Source organism: Cyprinodon tularosa, unplaced genomic scaffold (assembly GCF_016077235.1).
Source record: "Cyprinodon tularosa strain WSP-4 unplaced genomic scaffold, ASM1607723v1 ctg130, whole genome shotgun sequence".
Classification (NCBI taxonomy): domain Eukaryota; kingdom Metazoa; phylum Chordata; class Actinopteri; order Cyprinodontiformes; family Cyprinodontidae; genus Cyprinodon; species Cyprinodon tularosa.
The window spans coordinates 557,803-581,315 of record NW_024038115.1 but is presented as its reverse complement, the minus strand read 5'-3'; the positions used below and the strand labels follow the sequence as shown (position 1 = coordinate 581,315).

General features: G+C 36.2%; 5 protein-coding genes across 5 annotated transcripts; 2 read left to right on the top strand and 3 right to left on the bottom strand.

Annotated features, from left to right (window-relative positions):
• Positions 1–247: 247 nt before the first annotated feature.
• On the top strand, positions 248–2,993 carry dynll1 (dynein, light chain, LC8-type 1). Its single transcript, XM_038277242.1, has 3 exons — positions 248–400; positions 1,065–1,205; positions 2,626–2,993. The coding sequence occupies exons 2-3, from the start codon at positions 1,074–1,076 to the stop codon at positions 2,761–2,763; spliced, it is 270 nt and encodes an 89-aa protein (XP_038133170.1). The 5' UTR covers positions 248–400; positions 1,065–1,073; the 3' UTR covers positions 2,764–2,993.
• A 2,321-nt stretch (positions 2,994–5,314) lies between these two features.
• On the bottom strand, positions 5,315–8,782 carry rpl6 (ribosomal protein L6). Its single transcript, XM_038277241.1, has 6 exons — positions 8,610–8,782; positions 8,409–8,507; positions 6,947–7,090; positions 5,841–5,889; positions 5,583–5,767; positions 5,315–5,500 (listed from the first exon to the last, which is right to left on the bottom strand). The coding sequence occupies exons 1-6, from the start codon at positions 8,757–8,759 to the stop codon at positions 5,348–5,350; spliced, it is 780 nt and encodes a 259-aa protein (XP_038133169.1). The 5' UTR covers positions 8,760–8,782; the 3' UTR covers positions 5,315–5,347.
• A 2,471-nt stretch (positions 8,783–11,253) lies between these two features.
• On the bottom strand, positions 11,254–18,234 carry acaa2 (acetyl-CoA acyltransferase 2). Its single transcript, XM_038277233.1, has 10 exons — positions 18,079–18,234; positions 15,784–15,950; positions 15,579–15,707; positions 14,981–15,097; positions 13,799–13,946; positions 13,506–13,681; positions 13,018–13,147; positions 12,834–12,904; positions 11,766–11,920; positions 11,254–11,695 (listed from the first exon to the last, which is right to left on the bottom strand). The coding sequence occupies exons 1-10, from the start codon at positions 18,092–18,094 to the stop codon at positions 11,614–11,616; spliced, it is 1,191 nt and encodes a 396-aa protein (XP_038133161.1). The 5' UTR covers positions 18,095–18,234; the 3' UTR covers positions 11,254–11,613.
• A 217-nt stretch (positions 18,235–18,451) lies between these two features.
• mrpl40 (mitochondrial ribosomal protein L40) lies at positions 18,452–21,269 on the top strand. Its single transcript, XM_038277239.1, has 5 exons — positions 18,452–18,640; positions 18,794–18,877; positions 20,287–20,442; positions 20,531–20,612; positions 20,824–21,269. The coding sequence occupies exons 1-5, from the start codon at positions 18,579–18,581 to the stop codon at positions 21,049–21,051; spliced, it is 612 nt and encodes a 203-aa protein (XP_038133167.1). The 5' UTR covers positions 18,452–18,578; the 3' UTR covers positions 21,052–21,269.
• On the bottom strand, positions 21,206–23,491 carry cunh22orf39 (chromosome unknown C22orf39 homolog). The gene is made up of 3 exons (XM_038277240.1): positions 23,406–23,491; positions 22,097–22,264; positions 21,206–21,985 (listed from the first exon to the last, which is right to left on the bottom strand). The coding sequence occupies exons 1-3, from the start codon at positions 23,433–23,435 to the stop codon at positions 21,857–21,859; spliced, it is 327 nt and encodes a 108-aa protein (XP_038133168.1). The 5' UTR covers positions 23,436–23,491; the 3' UTR covers positions 21,206–21,856.
• Between the last annotated feature and the right edge of the window lie 22 nt (positions 23,492–23,513).

The following is a 23,513-nucleotide window of genomic DNA, read 5'->3' as shown; positions in this document are numbered from 1 at the left end:
AATTACACATTTTTACATAACCAAAATTACAATTGGGGTAAAACTGGATCTACAGTACGTAACTGTATTGGAATAACAATTTAGCAATTAGCCTCAGCTGCATCTTAACACACAATTATTTACACAAGTCTCCCTGGTAACGGTTGTTTCGCAGTGCATGACGGGTTGAAATAAAATGCTACGAGAAACTCCACAAGTATTATGTTAAATAGACCAATGAAGGCGCTTTGAGCGTTAACGGTAACCAATCGGAGGAGCTCAAGCTAGCAGAATGCAACTGCCACACACCCACATCACTTTTGTGTCAACCACTTCGCGGGAGTTGTCGCTCCAGGAGCAATCTGACACCATACAATCAACCATTTAGCACCATTCATCGCTTGATACGTTCCAACTAAAGGTAGGCTGACTATTAATGCACATACATTTATGTAAGTCACTTTTTTATATATATATGTGAAATTTTTGTTCCATGTGATCGCAGTTATATATATTTGTCGTATTAAGCACTATCGTGCTTTTAGCTAATTAATGACATCATTGATTGCTAGAGTCTAGCGCATAGATTTTTAGATGAAAAACATGTTTCCCTTAAACATATAAAAAAGATTTTAAAATGTATGTGCCGTCCACATTATAAATAAATAGAGGGGAGTTTTCAGCGGTTGCTATTTTATTTTTATAGGATCGCTGTAGTTATTGTCTTAGTGTTTTTTTTTTTTTATCAGATTCTATGTAAAAAAAAAAAAAAATGCAAACGGTAATTTTAAATGTCCGAGTATCCATAGAAACTACGCAGAGCGCACGTTCAGCTCCCTGCCATTTGATGGAAGTTATGCAACACTTGTAGAAATGGCTCGATCAAACATTATGTAATAATGTCGTCCCAGAATAGACCTTTTTTTCCATTTCTTATAATCTCTTTGCATTTCCTACTTAAATTTGTTGGATGCTGCTGCTGATCAGTGTTGGTACTTCAGGCGCAATACTCGGTCACATTAAACGTGTGTGAGTCAATGCCCTCACGAGGATGATAAATGATACGCTGTGTTTTGGTTACTCAGGGCAACGCCATGTCTGACAGAAAGTCAGTGATAAAGAACGCCGACATGTCGGAGGACATGCAGCAGGACGCCGTGGAGTGTGCCACACAGGCCCTGGAAAAGTATAACATCGAGAAAGACATTGCAGCTTTCATTAAAAAGGTAAAACACCAATGAAGCATCTTATCTAAAAACAAATCTACATACAATTTCTAAAAAACATCTAAGTATTCTAGTAGGAATTTTATGTTGTGTATATTTTTGTGCCTAGGGCTGAGGATGAGGTTGGGTTAGAGACTGTTTTAGTGCCGAAACCATATTATCTATTTTGAAAACATGCAATTGCAGTAGGGTGATGCATACACACGTTTTTCATTTTGTAGTCAAAAATAATCATAATAATACATTCTTAATCACACAGTTGCATTGTAAATTTGGCACGCTTTAGTTATCCACTTGTATATTCCCCAGATTTAAAGCACTGCAAAGTCATAAACTCTCTCCTTTAAAGATGCTGTTTGCAAAATATCTTAAATTGGAAAAACACCCCATGTTACTTCTGCAGATTTCCATAACTGTTCCCACTAAGCCAATATGATATAAAGTAGAGGATTTTTAAACCGTCCAGGGCTTCATTGTTGACCATCCAGTTTGATATAGGTTTCCCTTGAGGCGGCGTGTCCTTTAACACTGGCATCCTTGAATATTTCTTAAGTTGAATTTTCATCATGGTATTTCCTGTAGAGAGACAGTTTTTAAACAACTGTTGAGAACTTTGAAAAATTGCAGTCAGCTTAGTCATGTCACTTGAAAACTTTGCTTAAGAAAATGTAGAAGGGAAATATCAAAGCTTTTTTTTTTTTTTTTTATTATTATTATACTAACCGGCCCTCCAGGGTTCCTCCATGTTTTTTATATATATATATATATATATATATAAATCTTAGACACATTGAGCCACCACAAAGAGTCCTAAATAATAATATATGACCAATCTGTAACTGGAAAATAAACTCTTCAATTTTTACTTGTTTCTCATAAATGGCAATTTAGCTTTTAATCTTGTTCCTCCTTTCCTTTTTTTTTTTTTTTTTTAAATTAATGGTCAGTTTAGAAGTCGTCTTTTCTAATATACGTATTTACCAAAACAAAACTGATATGTTTTTTGTTGTTTTTTGAAGCCCTGTAAAATTAACTCCGTTCTCTTAAGTATTGGGCAATTGTTCAGCACCGTATTATTATCCTGCATTAATTTAACAAAGCTTTTTATTCTCCATCTTTGATTTATTCTTAATTTATTCTCCACCTTTGTTGCACTACCGAATTTTAATGTTTGGAGAAAGATTTAATGTAAGTAAACAGTGTCAAACAATAGAATAGGTTGGGTGTTTTACTCTAATTGTTCCACGTGTAGGAGTGCGGGTATCGGGCATATTTCCTATAATTGTATCAACCTACAGTTAAATATTTAATGATGTGGCCTCTACATAGCTGTCAATTCATTTTGTAACAACTACTGAATTATTTAAGTCAAAAACCCTATTTCATGTATATTGATCAGAATATCTTTTATTCCCCACAGGAGTTTGACAAGAAATATAACCCTACGTGGCACTGCATCGTTGGGAGAAATTTTGGGAGTTACGTTACTCATGAGACCAAGCATTTCATTTACTTCTACCTGGGTCAGGTAGCCATCTTGCTGTTTAAGTCCGGCTGAGGGATGTCTGCATTTCCCCAAACCCCAACTGACCACACAATACTGACGGAGCTCACAAAAGGCACTTATCATTCCTTGGCGAAGGGCCGCTGCCTTTTTCTGTGCTGCATTCTGCTTTGTTGTTTTTGACTATAAGAATGGCCATGTTTAAGAGATGAAACACTTGTATTTATTTTTGTCTTGTTACTTTGGACATGTCAGTTTTTTAATTAAAGTTTAAATGTCAAGTGTTCTGTGTTCAATGATTTGTTTATTTCACTGTTTTGGATAAAGCATCCACTCATTTTCCATGCACTTAAGCAATTTTACCTGTCCCACCATGGCAACCAGGAAAAGGAAGGCATTGTTAAAACATTCCTTGTTACTAGTTGGAGTTGGTTGAACAAATTATTACAGGGATAGCTTAGCTGAAGAATTCTTACCAAATTAATGTATGCATCATCTACTGGAGGTTTCTTCCCGTTAAAAGACTGGATGCAATCAACTGTTTTTAAGAAACCACCCTACTGTCGTCTCTGTAAAGCGCTGCAAGATGACATGTGAATTGGAGCTATATAAACAGAATTGAAAAGGCTAATGTTTAGAAAATGGAAGTTGATAAAAGACTCACTGATTAATAAACAGGCGAAGGACATGACCCCATAAAGGAAGAATGAATCTATTCTTCTAAAGCTGGTATCCCTCTTTTGCGCAATTTCAACTATAGGAGTGCTAAAGAAGTTTATTCTAGAAATGCTCATTGAATCAGTGGTTTGAGTTTTAAAGTACAATGTCTATTTGACTTCTGAAGTGTAATCACTACAAAATTAAGTTGTTTTGGCTGTTTGACAAGACACCATGTATCTGGCTAATTAAGTTTTGCATACCTCATAATGAACGTCATGTTAACTAGGGTGGAGGCTGACTAGCGTGGGGAATCTTTTCTTACAGAGTTGTAAAATATTAACTGAACAAATTTCCAGGATTTGTACTTAATCAGTGTATAAGAAGCACATTTTATATAGTTTATCTTTTAATAAATCAATGTGAAAGTGAGCACTAGATTAATGCAAGGAGTGATTTTTATTAGTAAAAACCCAGCACTAATCCTCAATCTAGCGCTAACATATTGTCTGGGTTCTTTTCAAGCTTGGTTTGTTATAACTACCTACAGCTGGTAGTTGGATGGGAAAAATATTTTCAAAATATCGGGTTTAAAAAAGGGAAATAGGACTTTTAAATGGAGACGGTTGATGTTGGGTAGAGCCATAATTGGGGTTTGCCAGTGGATTGTTTTTTCTGCCATTGTTTAATTTGGCACATTAATGTGTCTATTTGACATTAAGGACTGGTTTGATTGAGGTGTGCCTTTATTAAAATGAGAACATTCAAATATTGTATTTCTCTTATTTGGCCTAGAAACATTTTCTGTCCATATCCCCGAGCTCTAGTTAGCCGAAATGTTGGTTCTGTTGCGTCATCTTAATGAAAACAGAAATAGCTGGCATCTAAGGATCCACTCACATCTGGAAGACAGCACGGATCAAACACAGGAAAACTTAAAACAGGAAAGCTTCAGAAACTAAAAATGTATCTAAAGAGCTCTTTGAATTGAACAAGTTATTACCTTAGCCTAGATAGACCCTTAAGATATACAATCCAGAGGAACCCTCGGGTCCTAGTCGTCTTCAAAAGCTGTAATCCAAACAGTATAGTCCTCCCAAGACTTCCAGCTATCCTGTTGTGCTGTGCGCCTTCTGCTACTTTTTCCTTCCACCAATATGCTGAGCCAGTTCATCTGAAGTAGCAACTCTTTATGGTCCATGATGGGGCTGTCAGTCTTGCAACAATGTTTCACCATACAACATTTAATGCAATTTTATTGGGTAATCTTTTTCCTTTATAGTTTAGAATTTTAGAAGTATTTAAGTTTCTGGGCTACTTTAGAAATTTTCTTTTAAGTCAGATTTTCAGATACACCATGTCCATCTGAAGTCCCATTTAGAATAAAGAAATTGGCTTTTTTCCCCCAATGTCATTGAAATTAAGTTTAAGGCCCAATCCTGGACACTAAGAATTAATCCTCCATTTGCGCCTTCCTATGGAGGCCACACATCCAAACCACAGCTTGTGCCAGTTGCAGGCCACTATAGGCCATGACAGGCCTGTACCATTTCAAGTCAAAGGAATTGACTAAAGGGTTTTATGCTACAGTCATTTATGCACACATTGAAGATGGCAAGCTTCATGGTAGCCAAAGCTGCTCTGGGGCTCACTGACAGAAGCGGGACTGCCGTATTCCCTCTGACAACCATTAGTAGGCAATGCATGTGAAGTGTCGTGCCCAAGGACTAAACAATGAAAGTCACGACTTTCAACCCTCAGGTTGAAAGGCAAACATTGATGCCACTGTCGCCTTGAAGTATAATTACAAAAGCTATGGAAGTATTTTATTAAGGTGGAAACGTGACTTGATGTTTAACAAAAGCCCTTCAAAGCAGAAAATGAGTTGAAGGTGGTACAGCTGTGTGATAGAGGTTGCATATGGAACAGAAGATAAAGAGTCAATAGATGTTGTAAGACGGTGGTAACTCTTTATTGACATTTAGAAAACCAGCTTGTGTGGGTAAACACCATTAGACAGGGCAAAGGCGGAGCGCAGGTATCCTTTGAGCTGAGGCTCCTTCTTAATGAGGGGAAGGATCTGAGCATCGACTGCCTTCTGGTCCTCCTTCCTCTGCTCTGTCAGCTGGTACTTCTGCAGATTAGAGATGATAACAGATTAGTCAATAAGAAAACAACCGAACTGTAGAAGCATAATGAGACCTTCAGTGAATTACCTCTTTTTCTGTGTCAAAGATCTCTCCCTCCTGGTGACGGGGCCTCCTTAGCTTCTTCTTCTTGAAGTAAGTGTCATTGAGGGTTTTGGGGAGCTTCACACCAGAGATGTCGATTTTGGTGGTGGTGGCGATGACAAATTTCTGGTGAGCCCTTCTCAGAGGGACTCTGTTCAAGGCTAGAGGGCCTATCAACGGGAAACAAAAGTTAGATCAAGCTTTTCTGAGCTGAATAACCTCTTCTAAAATATGCAACCTTACCGGTGACAAGCAGAAGACCACTTGAGAGCTGCTTCAGGAACACCACGCGCTGAAAAACAATTGTAACAGTATTTAATATCTTCTGCACTCAAGGTATGATGCATCAAAACACTCCACCACATGCTACAAATATTCCCCCCAGGACCTCCAATCTGTTTTTTTGAAGCAGTAAACAAAAATCTACCATGTCAGCTGCATTGTAACAAATCTATAATATTTTTTCTCAGCCTGCTGAATAAATTCAAAACATTTTTAGGCTGCCTTCTCAAAGTGTGTGTGGGTAAGCTTGCTTCCATATCCTTGCCACAACAGGTGAGTGGGAGAGAAATCTTTACTGTTGCACTGAAGGTGTGAGATTAAAGCTGAATCTATTGACTGAGCCCCCAAAATGTTAAAGTAAAGCAGATTTACCAGGTTATTTTATAACCTTTTACCATAAGGAATCACTGAGCTCAAACCCTAATACTTATCTGCACAATAAAACCATCAAATGTTTATTAAAACAAGAATTAACAGGATTTAAACAGCTAAGTTGATGTTTATAGACTTAATGTTTATAGACTTTTTTCCCCCATCTGCTATCGGCCTTATCAAAAAGGCCAAGACCCGCCCGTGACAATGGACAATGTTTCTCTCCCCCATTCAGGATTTCTGCGTTACATTAACGCACAGTCTACTGTTTGTATATATATATATATATATATATATATATATATATATATATTTTATCTTATTTTGCTTTGTTTTTTGTCTGCACCAACAACACCAAGTCAAATTCCTTGTAAGTGCAAACCTACTTGGCAATAAACTTGATTCTGATTAACTTAAACTTTCTTCCCAATCTTAGAAAACTTATTTTCTTACAAATGGGATGAAGGTGTTCTCTATGGCTGTTTACAATTAGATAACCTAGCAATCATAACAATAAAAAAGGTTATATTTAATCCAGTTACCCTTCAAACCCAAAATGAAACGGTTTTTACAAATAAAGAGATTTTCCGTTCAGTTAAAATGAGAAAAACCACCAACTAATTGGACTATCTGCCCTTATTTTTTAAATTCCAACTTTTAGTAAACACCATAATTTTTTTTTGTCAAGCATTCACCTTTCCACGGTGGCGACCAGTAAGCAGGATGAGGACCGTTCCAGGTGTGATGGAGGCCCGCAGCTTCCTCTTGTGCTGGCTGAAGGGCTTCTTCCCATGGCTCTTCAGTTTGCGAGGTACATCCTCTGTAGGATAGTAGCGGGGCTACAGAAACAGGAGGTATTCATTTGTCTGGTTAAGGTGCTTTAAAACATTTCTAATACCAAAATGCAAACAATGCAATACTGATTTACTAAGGTTTGTAACAGAAGGGCTTAACTCCTTCAGGTTGGGTCAGGTCTGCACCTAGTATATTAGTAATCCCCATTTTAAACCCACACACTCTTATTGGTCCCAACCTCCAATTGGAAGCAAAATTTTCCTTTATAAAATTATACAAGGTTATTAAAAATCGATCGAGTTCTCTGTTAAGTAAAATCAGTATGTTAATTCCTAAAAACACTGAAATACATTTATTTTTAGAACATATCTTGTTACGGATCACATTTATTATGGCAAACATTAGCATGGTAGTTTTTTAAGTAGTAACTGTATCAAAACAACTAAAAGAAAAACCTTTTTTAGAGTTTAATAAATCAGAAGCTAGATTTAGTGCAAGAGAGCTTTCATCATCCTTGGACCTGGAATTGAATTAAAATTCAATTCATCCATTCTCAATGGTGCCTTTGCATCCATAACCATGTCAAAAGACACCATGTTAGACTGAACAGTGCATATTTACCACTGACACAAGAACACCTGAATGACTTAACAGTCAAAGCAGAAGATTTAACTACTATTGGTGCAAGTGGCATCCTTCTTGCACATTTAGTGATGAGTTTGGTGGCTGCCTAAAAGAACTGACATTTGTCCCAACAAGAAAATATAATTTTGTAGTTTTATAATATTACCAATAAGAGGTTGAAACTAAAGGAGTATTTCCCACAAGCACAATAGCTACTAGCAAATAGTATCAAGCTACTAATAACCAGCTGGTCACAGGTTGTATTCTGATAAAGCCAAATACTAGCTAATAGCTTAGAAAACATGCAATCATGAAAAGAACTAATCCAGTCAAACATAATAGGAAGGATTTAAACTGGATTCAATTTCAAATATGTTCATACTCTAATGTGCCATGAGTTGATACTAGGCCCTTCCTAAGGTTTAGAGGCAGACAAAATAAATGTTTGGCTGATATATGCGTTTTTTCCGTTGCATAAGTTGGACCAACACCCAAATGCATTCTTCGAAGTATTAATGTATTTACCAGCCATGGCTTGAGATCACATATGGTGCACTCATCTCCAAATAATACCTTCTCTATATGCACTGTATTTAAAATTTTAATATTTGTGATGGGTTAGACAGGTGTCAAAATGATTAGTGTTGACCTTACAAATATATACATTAAAAAAAAATCATTTTGACCATATATCCATCCCATGCAGCTGAAAAAAAAAAGTTTTATTCTATAACTCACCATCTTGCGCAGCTTAACAACACGGGTGCCTCCATTCTTGTCTCCTCCAACAGTCTTAACAACTGTGGCCTTGGGTTTTGTTTTGATCTTTTTCTCAATCTAAAATAAGAACACATCAGGATTAAGAAATCGAATTAAATCAAATGAGCTGCATTCAGAACATTTTAACATTAACATGGGCTGTGGTGCACCTGGCCTCACCTTGGTCTCGGTGGTCTTAGTCTTCCTCTTGTACATTGCCCGGCGGGCGTACATAGCAGAACGGGAGTAACGGCCGATCCCCCGGGCCAGAGCCGGGTTCCGGCTCCCGTGCTTCTTCTTGGCAGACTTCTTCTTGTCTCCCTCTGCCATCTGACGTAAGCAAAAAAAAAAAAAAAGGATTTATTCAAATCAATTTATGAAAGTGATCTGACTGGTACATCCTAAAGTAAATTCAACAGGACAGTCAATGCATTAGCAAGAGAGTTTATGCATTTATGGAGCCATGAGGCTAGTATATTTTCCTACTGCTTTCAAATTTGAATACAATTCCTAGTTATATATGGCACACCATTATAACTCAAAATTAAACTCCCTCCAAACAAAGATACAGGAAAAAACCCTTAAAGATACAGATTTGTTTATTAACGGAGGCGACAATGCAAACAGCAGCATGACATGTAGCATGACTACAGGTTAGCAATACGTCTGCCTCATACGCTATTTCTATGTGGATTTGTCTTATGAATAAAGACAAACCCAAATAACAACTCACTAGATATGAAATTTAAAAGGTAAAGGAGGGATACATGTTTATTACAATAACGTCGCTTACGTTTAAGACTAGATTCAGGCTAGCCGGCGGCCTAGCAGGGTCGGTATATAAAACGTTCCTATTTACGGAACCCTAATTCATAAATCAAGGAAATAATGGTCCGGGTCAAACCATATTAGTACAGAGTTTCGATGCATGTTATTACGAAGTTATAGTTTTTATTCTTTAAGACCGATGACAACAGATTTTTGTCTAACAGTAACACGAAGGCTAGGGTGTCTTACCTTAGCTATGAAAAAAAGATCGACATCCGGGGATGTGACGTTTATAAGGACGCTGCGTGATTACGTCAACGTCGTTCTTCACAGACGTGATGGTCCTTGTAGTCCTTAGAGAAAATAAGGTTTGTATACCAAATGCAATTCAATGTATATATATTTTTACACATTACATTTATGGACATAATGCTTACAATAAACTTTAACTAAACTCCTGTTTTCAGAGTGAAAACGCCAAAGACTAGCTTTTTTTTAAATCAAATCTAGCTCTAATAAATATTACTATCTCTGTCATCCCTCCAAAATTAAAAGTTGCAGTAAGAAAAGGTTTTTATCTAGCACATTAGTGCTGTACATAAGAAAAGAAGCACAAAAGGAAATGTACATTGCAATTCCATGAAAGAAGTTAAATGATTAATTAAAACTGATAACCAAGAAGATTGAAAATTAATAATTTAGATTATAAGCTCTTAGTCATTAGTTTTGAGATAGCTGAAAACAAAATTAAATGCAAGTTGGTCTACCGGTATAACTAATATTGTTTAGATAGCACTGTCAAAGCAAAGAGGTTTTTAATCTCACTTAACTTCACTTTTGCAGTTTTCTTGGAATTAGTTCCAGATTAGTAATTTGTTACCAGATTTGAAAAGCATTTTCTAATTGTGCATTTTAAATTGAATTATTAGAGGAATTTTATTAATTCATCCGTTATTAAATACTGGAATCTGAAAATGTATTTTCAACTCCTATATCTAAATTGAAAAACCTGATTCCTACATCTGATTATACATACCTTTCCTAATCACACTTTAAAAAAAAGTAATTCCTTATTCCATTCCCTTTTCCTTTTTGTAAATTGCATTTTTTTTTTTTTTTGCCTTACCATTGACCTTCTCTGTGACCCTTCTGGTCCCAGAGCACACTGGAAACCACTTCTGTCATTGGTTAGACTGCCACACTTGGTCTTCAAAATGACATATTAGGGAGCTGGTTACATCTGAGGAGCAACTGTGATTGATTTAACTGGTTTTCAGTATGTCAGGGACCAGAGCAGTCATGGAAATGGTCCAATACCAGAATAGTGGTTTTTCAACAGTCTGCATTAAGTCATTGAAGACCTTGAAAAAAGCAGTCTCTGTACTGTGGTGAGCAAAGAATCCAGACTGGAAGACATTAAAGCAGATGGTCACTGACAAAATGTTATCATATAGGTTCATGTGTAGGGTAGGTGGTTATTACTTTTTTTTCAACTTGGCTCCCAGTTCTTTTAAATTTCTTCCTCAAAATTACAAATGTAACGGATGATTTTCAGTGCCACTCTTAAATTTTTTTTTTTTTTTTTTTCATTTCTTAATAAGTCATTAGAGCCAGGTATGCTGGGTCCTCTTCTTGTTGACTCACAAACGCCATAAGCGTTAAAGAGAGAATTGTAGGGCTTCAGGTCTTGTTTTTAGTTATTTAGACTTTCGCGGATATGTTGTTTGTAATCAGGAAACAAGATATAGATGTAGGACACACATTCCCTGTTACTCAGAGGATCTGACACTGTTCACATTAAAGTCATTAAAGACATTTTTTTCCCCTCTTTCTCAAACATGTTAAAAACACCTCCGTCTGAAAGATTTGACTGTATTGTCTCCATAAAGGGCCTTAAGATGACATGTGTTGTGAATTGATGCTATATAAATAAACTGAATTAAAACTGAATTGAATGAATACTTTTTTTAGATCCTTTGACAAAGAAGTATAAACATTTATTTTTTAAATAAAGTTCATTCCTCTGTTAGAACACCAAACCATGAGATGAAAGTGATGAAGAGCAATTGAAGGCAAATCCTTTATTGTATTACCAAACTACATGTTAACAAGCTAAACATATACTTTAGGCACATAAAGGCTCCCAAACCTCTGTGCATTGAGCACAGATGTGTAGTCACAGTCATTTATTTATTTAATTCTCGCTTAAAAGGCATTAGGCTTAAAAATGTTGCAGAAATCAACTTGTGGAGAATCAGATAAATGTTGCATTAGTTATGCATATTTGTCCTGAACTAGGAGGCTATTTATTATTAAACATCTGAGAACATTTTCTCTGAGTATGTATTTTATATCATGATGGTGAACAGTCTTTGTGTTTGGATTCGATTTCACAGGAATTCCTCCTCTTCCTCCTTTAGCACTTTTCCAGGATGATGGCAATGCCCTGACCTCCACCGATACAAGCAGAGCCCACAGCATACTTTCCTCCTCTTCGCCTGTTTGAAACAATTGTTGTCATGAAAAGAGAATCTTAGGGCGTAGACGTTTAGTTAATTAATAGTGTACCTGAGTTCGTGCACCAGGTGAGTGGTGATGCGCGCTCCAGAGGCACCGAGAGGATGTCCGATGGCAATAGCTCCGCCGTTGACGTTTGATTTTTCTGGATCCAGTCCAAGAGCCTTGGCCACAGACAAATACTGAGGAGCAAAAGCTTCATTCACCTGTGGAGAGAGACAGACACAGACACATTGCCAAAAGCTAATGTACTAGACATGAAAGGCAGTATTAATCCTCATATCAGATCTTAAATCAGATTGATATCTGATCCATGCATGTTCAGAAACAGTTATTCAGTTTGGGTAAAAAATATACTCAAATATGGATAAGTAAATTCACACTTTAACTGGAAAAACTTTTTATCATTATCCCTATTATTAATACTTATTATAACCCTTTTTTGAACCAGGATTTAACCTCTATGATATTCCACGCCACAACACAGGAGGGATAAACACGAACTAGCTGTTGGTCTAGATACGGCCGAGGTGGTGAGGAACTGGGAGCAAGTTTGTGCGACAACGGAGGGACATGAGGAACATGTCTGGAAACTGTCTGCGCTTCTAAGTCTATCAGTTAACTGCGACACACAAGCAGACGACCTGGTTTCTGAGCATAAAACAGCCTTTAGTCTTCTCTAATAAAGGTTCACATGTCTGAAGCATGCTTTAAGATGAATCTTTGACCTTTTCTATTCCTAAACAGCCTCTGTCCTATTCTCTTCTCTTCAGGTTTTCTCCAGGATTTAGATCTGAACATGGGCTGCCATTAAAGCAACTTGATTTTCTATCTGCTGAAGGAAATGTTTTGCCCCCAATGACAACTTATGTTTAGCTTTCTGTTAGAGGCCCACAGATTTTTACAAATATGGCTCAGTATTTCAGAGTTCATGATGCCATTCACTCTAATAAGTTTCCCATGGGCTTTAAAAGAGAGATTAAGGGAAAAATTTGGTCCAATGGGGTTGTTTTTAGATGCTGTATTATTATTAATCCTTACATCCTAAATTCACAGAGCAATCATTGTGTGTATAAACATACAGGAAAGTGAAAAATCTAATTTTTCTTTGTAACAAACCTCAACCAGATCCATGTCTTTAAGAGAAAGGCCAGCCTTTTTAAGAGCTTCTGTAATGGCTGGAACAGGGCCTTATGTGAAAAAAAAGAAAAAAAAAATTAAACAAACTGTTAAACATTTTGAAGTTTGTTTACTCATTTCATTTATTTCAACTAAATTAAACTGTATCTCTGTTGTAACTAACCGATTCCCATTATGCTCGGGTCACAGCCTGACACGTGATAGGAAACAATTCTGGCCAGTGGGGTGAGCTTATGTTCCTTCAGGGCTTCTTCACTGCTGATCACCAGGGCAGCAGCACCATCAGAGACACCCTGGAGATAAAGAAGAGACTCAGATTAAAAGGATATTAAGATAATTCTCATCATTAAAGTTTAAATGTGGCATATTTACTGGGACAGAAAAACAGTAAAAAGACTTAATGCAACATTAATGCAAACTTCTGCAAAGGGATAATTGTACTTCTTTATTCATTTTTCTTATGTGGTAGTGTGTGGTCAGTTGCGAAATGAATAATTCAATGTTTGTTGCTTAAAAAATCAAACAGTGATTTTTGAAGTTTACATAATTTCCCTTTTCAAATAAGGTAAAGTCCCATTTTTTTTCCAAGTCAGTGATGAAGAAAAAACAGAAAAAGAAGAAAGAAGAGTGAGCAGAAAGCACGCAGCTCACCGAAGCGTTGGCAGCGGTGACGGTTCCTCCCTTCTTGAAGACAGTGGGCAGCTTGGCCATTTGTTCCAGTGTGGTCTGAGGTCGAGGGTGTTCATCATGAGACATTGATGCTTTGCCTTTCTTTGCTTTCACCTCAACTGGAGCAATTTCAGCTGTGAAGTGACCCCCTTCATGAGCTGTAAGAAAGAAAAGATGCAGTGCATTTTTTCTATCTTCAACAACACAGAAACAGAGGAGCTAAATCAAATAATCGGTATAAAAGGATGATATAAACATAATATCTGTCGGCTCACCTGCCTTCCATCTCTGTTGGGTCTGGTATGCATAATTGTCGCAGTCCTCTCGTGTTATCTGATATTTCTCTGCTAGGTTTTCTGCAGTGATCCCCATCGGGGTCTTGATATGAAGGTCGGTGAGACCCGCCCACAAAGTGTCCTCCAGCTGTCAGACATATGACGACAAGTTTAACCTCTGAAAACAACCTGCTTTTTTAACATCAAAGGGCGTGTGTTTTTATGATGGAGGAAAAGTTTTTTTCATGTAATCCCTGGAAAGGATGTTTAAAAAAGCTTCAAAATAAATTTAAATATTTTAGCAGGGCAAAACCTAGCATTTAGAATTTCAGAAGAAAATCTAACCTTTATGTTGATTCATTCAGCGGATGAAAAGGAAACATTTTAAAAATTGAAATCAACAAAGGGAGAGTATTAAAAACATCCAACGGTCCCCACAAAATAAATGCAACTAAAGATATTCTGTAGATATTTTAAAAATATTTTTTTTCCATGAGGTATGATGGCTTGAAGGCACAAACTGAACTGTTCATAATGTATTCTTTATGCTACGCCAGCATTAATAACATGTAGGCGAATCACTGTCCCCCAGACATCTGTGGTTATATTTTTTATATGTATATCTTTTAAAAACAAAGCACCACTTCGTTATGAATGCTGCCGTACCATAAAGAATACATTACGAACAGTTTAGTTTGTGCCTTCAACTCGTTGCCCATAGGAAGCCGTTACTTGGATATAACCTAATCGAATATCTTCACCACAGCTCCAAATGACACAAAACTCATATGGGTGAGTAGAACATGATATAATAACGTAAAATCAAGGGACCAATGTAAAAAAACGGCGTCTCCCTTTAAGTCACAGAACCAAACAGCATGAAAACTTGCGAATCAGCTAAACAGACAAGAGCCTCAAACTACTCAGGAGGCTCTAAAAACATTATGCAGAGAGGGGCTAGAATATCTGTATGTTTAAACCTTGTAAAATATAGATAAATGTGCTGTCAGACTGACAAAGATCAACTGTGCAGAGAATGGCTGGTAGCACCAATGAATTTGGCACTGGTGGTTTGGGATGTTGTTCACCCTGGTTTTTTTCTCGCTTTTTTCTTGCTTTTTGTGTTTCAATTATGATTAAAGAACATGCCTTGTTGTGCATGTAGAACGGCTGGGAATGTACCTTAAGGTCGAGTCCAAACTTTGTTCCAAAGCGGATGTTACGGACAGCGTAAGGAGCCTGGCTCATACTCTCTGAGCCTCCACACAGAACCACCTCTGCCTCTTTCAGACAAATCTCCTACAAACACATAAAATGACCACAATCTTATCTTATGCTCTCCAAGTAGAGGCATGACAAACTTTGGAGTTAGATATATTTGAAATTAAAAAGAATAGAATTCAACTTAATTGTTATTACATTGTTACAAGTACAAAGCAACACATTCTGCATTAACGCATCCCTTTGGGGAACAGTGGGCTGCCATTACGTGGCGCCCGGGCAGCGCTGCTGCCACTCCCCTATTGTATTCCACTAAGAGTAAAGAATGTCTATGGAGATTAAGACTAAGCATTTCAAATATAAATGCATTCTCAAAGGCTATGAATTAATTTATTTAAACTTTTTTCGTCAACATAAAATGTAGAAAATACTATCAAATGTGACTAAAAGCAGAAAACAACTGTGTTGTTTTGCTAGATTAGATTAAGGGGAAACAGAACAGACAAAAAGAGTGTAAAAAGCAAGAATGTTTTCTTTAGATGTTTGTAACGATGCCTACATGAGCGCCGTTTATGATGGACTGGAAACCAGATCCACACAACCTGTTCACAGTAAGGGCAGGAACTGGAATGGGAACGCCACACCTCAGACCAACATGACGAGCAATATATGGAGCATCAGCTGAACTCTGAGGAAGCACACACAGGTATAGTTAGGGAAAACCATAAAGAACAGAAAACCTCCATGAATACCAGCCAGCGTACCTGCATGACATTTCCCATAATGATGCTATTTATAAGCTCTGGTGCCACAGAGCCGGCAACAAGGGCAGCTTTGGCTGCATGCTCAGCCAGGTCTGTGGCGCTATGATCCTTCAGGACTCCACCATACGTACCAAATGGAGTACGCTTGGCTGCTACAATAAAAACACCTGCAGAAAAAGAAAATCACTTTATTTAAGATATTAAAGTAACTTCTTGTTCTATAATCTACGTATATGTATTTGTTGTTTTTGACAAACTAACTCCTTGATGTTAATAAAAAAAAAATAAGATATGAACAGAAATGTATACACATTTAAAAACCGACATTACAGCTGAAATAATAAAAAATAAATCAGTTAAATTCTTTAGAACTTTGTGTGTTTAAGTTATGCCATGTTGAGTCGAACATAAAGATCTGTTTTCCAATTATATGGCTTTCAGCTAACACTTCTCATAGAATGTTTGTTTTTAGAAATGTTTCTTTATAAATATAAAAAATTATTTAAGCTTTTAGTAAGTTTTTAGATGTTGCTGGGATAACACAAAGGTTCCCTAATCCAACATGAATTTTCCTCATTCAACCTCACATCATTTCACTAAAGGGGCTGTGCAATATCGATATGTTTAAAAATCTATCATAATAGAAGCCTTTCAATGTCAGTCGATAGATAGTTTTTGATTTGTGTTTTTTTTTTTTCCCTCAGTTTAAAATAAATATTAGGGGGAAACGGCAAAATATGAAGTGCAGCCCTAAGCTTATTTAAACATTTAACATTCAGAAATGGGTCAGCCCTGCCAACAACCATGCTTGGTATAGTTGTTAGGGGACACCTTTCTTCCTCACTTTCTATATATTGAGTTGTTGCCCAGCTACGGTTGACCAATTAAAATTGAAGAGTAAAATGTGCTTAATTGTTTTTTTTTTTTTTTTTTTACAAAATTTGAAACAGGTGAAGCTAAAACTGTGCTGCTTGAGGAATTCTCGTTAGAGAATATTGACAGGGAAAGAAGGTTTTTCTTTTTTAAGAAATACAAAATATATATATTGTTTGCATAGTTTTGGCCTAGTTACTGCTCTGAATGGGTTCTTCTTTAAGCAAATACCATGTTTTAGAGTTGAGTTAATTACTTACTTAATAAAAAGTTTAACTGATATTTAAATAATCGATTAATCACAATAAAAAAAGTTTCAGTTTTACATGGAACTATCCAGTTATGATTAAATTAATAATTCCTTTCTGATTAACTTAATAATACTTTTCTACATATCTAATTATGAAGACAACTATTTTTCCTTTTCTTACCTATAAATTATTGTGTAACCTGCAATACAGAGCAGAAGCCACACCTTAACCCAGACTTGGCACTAACAAGTTTTGATAAACATTATCTTCACCATTTGCATCTGTGAATTTTGTTCGCTGTTATGTAACATAACACATGCTGTCTAAAAGACAAACTGACCTAAAACTCAGATAATTGTATTTTTTATTCTTTTTTTTAACAGGGTTATGACATATCTTTTTTTATTTAAAATTGTTAGTATAGAATGAAGTCATAATAAGGAGAAAACAAACAAACTAAAAAAAAAGTCAATGATTTTAACACTATCCTGTTACCTTTAACCTACTTACAGTGAAATTAGGTTGCATTCATGGAAGGTTTTATCTCCTCCTGCCTTTAAAACTAATAGAAAAGCTTCATCTCCAGCTTTTGTTACTCATTATACAAAAAGAAAAGAAAAATCTTTGAGTCTGGTTCCTTGTTTTCTAATGTTTCATGATATGTTTGCTTGAGATTTTGTTCTAAGACATTTGTTGTTGTTATTTTTGCAGGTTTATTCTTTTTTGTTTTATTTGATCCATATAGGAGAAAAATCTTTATTTAAATTTAAAAAAGGACATTTAGTAGGTCAAACCATTACTAATCATAGTTTCTATTAGCCTAAGTGTAAAGAACATAAGTCATATGAAATCTTATAATAATTAAGGCATAAAATACTTTTTCAATGATATAAAATAAGACAAAAGAAGAGCAAAGCCCTGGTAATCATCTCAAAGATGTCCAGTAACCTTTAACCCAATTTAAATTAACGCTGAATTCAAGAAAACTTTTAAGCAGTTTCATTAATATATTTGCATAAATAGCTCCACTTTACACGGCTGTCTACTAATATGTTATTGACTTTATGCACCTGTGCACAAAAAAAGCGTAAACTATACAGTTGTTGTCAAAGAGTAAAAACTAGCTTCCGTGTTTTATTAGAATCGTGCAGAATAAAAAATATCAGTTTACCTCTGATAAGCGCCATGATGTTGGTTCAGTAATAATCTTTTGGACAGTTGGAACCTCGAAATCGATGCCCTTTCTAATTCTGGCTCCTGATCTGTCCACGGTGGACATAAGAAAGAAGCGCCCAGCTGACCTTTACCCTAAATAAAGCTCTGGCTGTGTGTTTTATTCCCGCAGATTCAATAGGAAATTAATTAATAAACTAAATTCTACCTAACGCCTTTACAGAGTATAAATAAGTTCACAATGTATTCACATGTAATTGTTTAAATAAACTGCAATTATCTTCCAATTTATCATGTTTAAAGGTTTTGTATGCGCTTCAAAATGCTCGAAAATGCGAGAGGTGAATGATAAAAGCGCCTCACTTATTACGTCATCTTTTTGCGCCTTGTCCCTGTTGTGTTCTGTAAGGGGACACAAGTGAGGCGACATGTGAAGACTTTTGTTTACGGTTGTGTTTGAAATAATTAGAGTAAATTGGACCGACTAGAAGTGGAGACATGTCTCTGGTTGTTTCACGCTGCATCTGTGGGGTTTTATCCCGACAGGCTGCCTCGTCACGGTGAGTTTTTTGTAACAGGATGCGGTTCCTAAGTGTCGGAATAAATACAAGGTTAAATAGAAGAGAGGTGAAGCTAAACCAGTGATGAAAGTTTGTTTTCACGATTTGCACATGCCATTCGCTAATTGGTGCTGTTGTTATATTGTTTTGCAGCTTGCATTCTGGATTATATAAAGGTGCTGTGCTGAGTCCCTGGTTTTCACCCGCGGTCACGCTGAAGACATCTGCACCACTTAGGTTTGACAGTCGAGGCAGATTAAAACACAACAATTATTTTCTTTTTGTTTGGCGGGGAAGGAATCAAAAGAATCAACTATTTCCTCATGAATTGAACTTCTTCATTTTTACTATTTTTCCAAGGCTGCACTTTTAAAAGATGAAATTGTCGAGCTGTTTCCAAACGAAATTTCTTTTGGTTTTACACTTGTGTAAACAAAATGGCAAATAAAATCTGTCTAAAGTCTAATTTAGTCGAGACTGGAATCTACAGATAGATTTGAAAGATATCAAAATAATTTATCTCAGTTAATTATGCATTTAAAGGCATTGTTTACACATAGACGCAGTTCTAACCTTTGGTTCCATTAAATGTTTCATCCCCCTATCTAAGAAAAAAAAAAATACTTTTAACGTTTTTTTTTAACAACAACAATACTTAATTGGTTCTCTACCAGAGTCTAATTTAGGAAAGTTTATTGATCGGTCAAGCCTTGAATTTCAAATTATATGCAAAATTTACCTTTATTTGAAAATAAAATATGGGTTTCAAAAACAGCCATTCAGTTCCTTTTTTCTTTAGCCAAGGCTAAAAATTGCTGATGCTTTTATTACAAGTAACCCATGTCCAGGATGTGTCTATGTGATGGCTTTTGAAGCCCTGACTCCAGCTTGAATGGGCTCAGCTATCCCTGCTGTGTGTGAGCATCCACTTCTATTACACCAAAGGTTTCCTTTAGTATGCTTGGATACAGCACTGAGGACCTTCCCTTTGGTAGAGGGTGTTTATCAGTGTCTGCTGAACACTTATTAGGTCAGCAGTTCTCTGTATTAAATTCAATTATTTATAAGTGTTTTGTAATGTTTGTATTTAAAAAAACAAAACAAAACAAAAAAACAGATTTTTGCAGATAAATGCTGGAGTTAAATCACTCTGTGTAAAAATAATCAGACTTTCATTTCTTTAATTTTATTAAAATCAAGGTTTTTTGTAATAAGTTGCAACTAGCTGCATCATTGTGTTGGCATACTTGTTGACTAAAATGCTTGGCAAAACAAAAAGCATTAATAGAATTGGAATTAAAAGTCTCTTATCGAAACTATCACATTTATTTAGAAAACGACACATTTTTAAAATGTCAAAATGTTTGAATGAAATTCTAAGAAATTGTAAAATAAGAGATACGTCTTTTTTTTTTTTCAAATTTTACAAAGTAAAACGTATGTATTGCATAGTAGTATAATAATGTAAAAGGTCAAAGGATTTTACATACAAGTTATTATAGAACAAGTTATTCTTAATTGGGTGTTTCATGAAATCACTAATCCTCAAATTCTACCTGCAACATTACTGATTATAATATAACATTACTGAAAATATACTGGTCAAAAGTATGCTCATGCAGAGATGTGGTTTATGTTGCATTAAGAGCGGAGCCAAAAAAGAAGAAGAAAGCAGACCCACGGAGGGAGCAGATGGTGAGGGAGCGACTGAAGAAGAAGCTGAAGAAACTGGAAAGGGTTCCACCTGAACTCATCCCCATAGAGGATTTCATCACTCCCACCAAGTGTTTGGATGAAACAAGGTCAGGCTTAGTTTAAAACTGCACACACAAGAACTCAACCAAATTAATATTTAACTTTCCCTGAATTTTTTTCTCCTGTTTCACATAGAGAGCGCAGTCCTCCAAAGCTTTCATTTGAAGAAAGTGAGAGTCGAGCACTTCTTCTGAAAGAGTGGAGTCGATACAAACAGGTTATTTTCTGATACTTCATTCCTAAAGGTTTTATAAACAACTAAATGTAAATTAAAACCTTAATGGAAAACTGAATAAAAGATCTAAAAATATTTATTTTGTAACTCAAGAACCTACAGACACCCTGTTTACTGAATGTAGCTTTTTCTGTCTGGTCTATATCATGAATACCTAGAGATGTGGAAATGAGATATTGTCTTTGCTTTGCAGAAACAACACATGGCTGAAGTGGAAGCCATTGAACTCGCCCTGGAGGCACAGAGAGAGGCGCTGGAGGAGCTTAAATTGGAATCCATGGAGCTTTACCAGGCAGCACTGAAGCCAGATCCACTACTGTTTCCTTTCACTCATAAAGGCCCTGCCTACACGCCTCCAATCCCAAATTATGAGGCTCCAGATGGAAAGTACAATGATGTCACCAAAGTGTACACTCAGTGAAAACCTGTGGCTGCTGCCTGTCTTTGTTTGATATTTAAACATAATTCATCAGGCTGGGATCCTGCCTTTTAATCCGTCTGCGAAGGCCATTGGGATGAATATGTTGCTAACTGTTTCCTTACCGTTTATATAAACATATGGCTCTGGTACATAATTACTCATAAGTTGTTTTTATTCAGACCTCGAAAATGTTGAAAATTAAAGTTTGTTTATTCAAATGGTTCCTTTTTTGAAGTGACTGATTTCTCAATTTAGACCAATGATGAATTCACCTATAGAGACTCCAAATCACACATCATAGCTACCTTTGTTTAACATCAATACGTTGGGGTGTCAATAGACTTTTAGACTTTCTGTCCCTTCACTTTAATGGGTTTTATTTCTGAGGGTGTATTTTTTTGTACTCATTACTGATAAAAGCTATTTAGCTGTAGTTCTGCATAAACCCTGTAATTATCCTGGCCCCACAGTGCATAATTTTACCATAAACATTAGGATATCAAGGCAGGTCAAATAACCTTAGACTGATCCCCAGTAATACAAAGTTTTAATTCAAGTGCAGCTTCAGAATTTACCCTTAAATAAAGCACAGCACACGACTTCAATTTTAAATACCTCCTTAAATTAGGGGTAATACATGAAGCTAAATTTAAATCAGTTCTTCTGTACTACCATGTTTAACAAACTTTCCATAAATGTGTTCTGTACAAAAATCAATTCAACACCATAGATCATTTTAGATGCAGCAGCATTCTACGTAATATCTACATCAGATTTCATTAGTTCATATTGCAAGCATGTCCAATCAGTTCTGTTGGTCTTCCTGGTCCAGAGGTCTGTGCCAGTCACTAGGAGGCTCTTGCCTTAGTTTCCACACTGGGGTGAAATTTCCTTGCTCTGCCAATCGCATTCTTTCACTTTTCTGTAGAGCATCCTAGAATGTAAAAACAAAGTTAAATTTTTAATAAAACTTTATGGTCTGTAGGGGTTTAAGAGTAGCATATATTCAGGTCTTTTTATAGAAGATTGTATTGTGAAGCTGCACCTTAGCCTCTCCGAGTCTGTGACTTTCCCATTCCCTGCAGTTTTGGTAGTCCACTTTCCACTGCTGGCAGGACAGGGCGGTGCCGTAGGCGTAGAAGTGGTGAAAACGATTCCTGAAACTCTTGCAGTGCCTGAACTCACTCAAGTAATCTTCACAAGCTCGGGGTGGCTGCAGAGACCCAAGAACAAAGAATGTAGTTTGGCTTTAGAAGGAAACGACAGTAATGAGCATTCACTGCTGTGGATTTTGAGGACAATAGTAGATAGGACGGAGACATCAGAAATTAGAAATCTGGGAGGAGCTCTAATGCTTTTAGTACAATATTTAAAGTTCATTAATCACCCATAAGCTCAAGTTCCCCCCAAGAAATGCCAATTATGATTACATTTCTCACTTTTGTGTGTTGAATACTATAGTTTATAATGAAATTAAAATAGCAAGCAATGCTCTTTAACAGGGTTTCAAGAAAATCATTTTTCTTTAATAATTGGCTGATTAAAAGAAGACCACATAACTGAAAGACCGTAATAAAAAGGGTACTAAAAAGGCTCCATCAGTACAAGCAGCTCATACAGTTATCAAACATAGTGGAAGAAGTATGATGATGTGGGCTTGAGCTGCCATCACATGACTCGAGCATTTTGCAGTGGTTCAACTTGTTACCTTGACATTTCTGGAGTTATATTAGCAAAATGCATTTATCTGCTAGATGCCAAGTTAAAGACTGATCATTCAACAGGACAAAGAATCATTTAATTGTTCCTGAAGGTTTTTTTGTTTTTGTTTTTCAAGCTACTAACACATATTTGTGTTTTACTATAAATAAAATGAAAGTCAGAAACTCTTTTTCAACAGCTATTGATAAAATTAAAATAAATGCATAAAAATAACTTCTAATACAAAGACGTATCCGAAACGAGTATCTTAAAAACAGATAAACTAATATTACAGTAAACCTATAAACAGCGCCCCCTGGCGTCCGTCACTGCACTTGGACGTAGTTTTTCTGAGATTATCGAGTTCTTTTTCTTTTTATTCACACATTGATAAGCATTAAGTAAACACGAGTAACTGATACCTCAACATACTTAAATAAAACTCATTGACACACCTCCCATTTATTCTAAATGTTCCTCTCGCTAACTAGTGGTCAGGGTTACGGAGAATTTAGCATCGATAGCTAGGCACTTAACTCCTCACTATGATTCCGTCTCACAAAAACAAAAAGTCACAAGCAATTACTAAAAAGATTTAAAAAAAAAAATGTATTAGTTCTAAATTATATCAATCGCATTTCTTGATAATTTACCCTCCAAGTGGTTTCTGCAGGCCGCTCCATGGTTAACAGGCAACATAGGAAGTGCTTCCGGTTTCAGTTTTTTCAAATTAAAAGCACACAATATGAAAATATCCTACT

Bases quoted from the DNA above. Each gene is read 5' to 3' on its own strand.
- cunh22orf39 (XM_038277240.1), bottom strand. From the start codon at position 23,435: ATGGAGCGGCCTGCAGAAACCACTTGGAGG. The intron at 22,265-23,405 runs GTAAATTATCAA...GGGTCTCTGCAG, and splicing joins CTGCAGAAACCACTTGGAGG to CCACCCCGAGCTTGTGAAGA. The intron at 21,986-22,096 runs GTGCAGCTTCAC...TTTACATTCTAG, and splicing joins ACAGACTCGGAGAGGCTAAG to GATGCTCTACAGAAAAGTGA.
- dynll1 (XM_038277242.1), top strand. From the start codon at position 1,074: ATGTCTGACAGAAAGTCAGTGATAAAGAACGCCGACATGTCGGAGGAC. The intron at 1,206-2,625 runs GTAAAACACCAA...TATTCCCCACAG, and splicing joins TTGCAGCTTTCATTAAAAAG to GAGTTTGACAAGAAATATAA.
- rpl6 (XM_038277241.1), bottom strand. From the start codon at position 8,759: ATGGCAGAGGGAGACAAGAAGAAGTCTGCCAAGAAGAAGCACGGGAGC. The intron at 7,091-8,408 runs GTGAGTTATAGA...CTGTTTCTGTAG, and splicing joins TTGTTAAGCTGCGCAAGATG to CCCCGCTACTATCCTACAGA. The intron at 5,501-5,582 runs GTAATTCACTGA...TCTAATCTGCAG, and splicing joins TCTTTGACACAGAAAAAGAG to AAGTACCAGCTGACAGAGCA.
- mrpl40 (XM_038277239.1), top strand. From the start codon at position 18,579: ATGTCTCTGGTTGTTTCACGCTGCATCTGTGGGGTTTTATCCCGACAG. The intron at 18,878-20,286 runs GTTTGACAGTCG...TGTTGCATTAAG, and splicing joins AAGACATCTGCACCACTTAG to AGCGGAGCCAAAAAAGAAGA. The intron at 20,613-20,823 runs GTTATTTTCTGA...TTTGCTTTGCAG, and splicing joins AGTGGAGTCGATACAAACAG to AAACAACACATGGCTGAAGT.
- acaa2 (XM_038277233.1), bottom strand. The intron at 13,148-13,505 runs GTGAGCTGCGTG...CTTTATCTCCAG, and splicing joins TCACCGCTGCCAACGCTTCG to GGTGTCTCTGATGGTGCTGC. The intron at 12,905-13,017 runs GTTAGTTACAAC...TTTTCACATAAG, and splicing joins CCCGAGCATAATGGGAATCG to GCCCTGTTCCAGCCATTACA.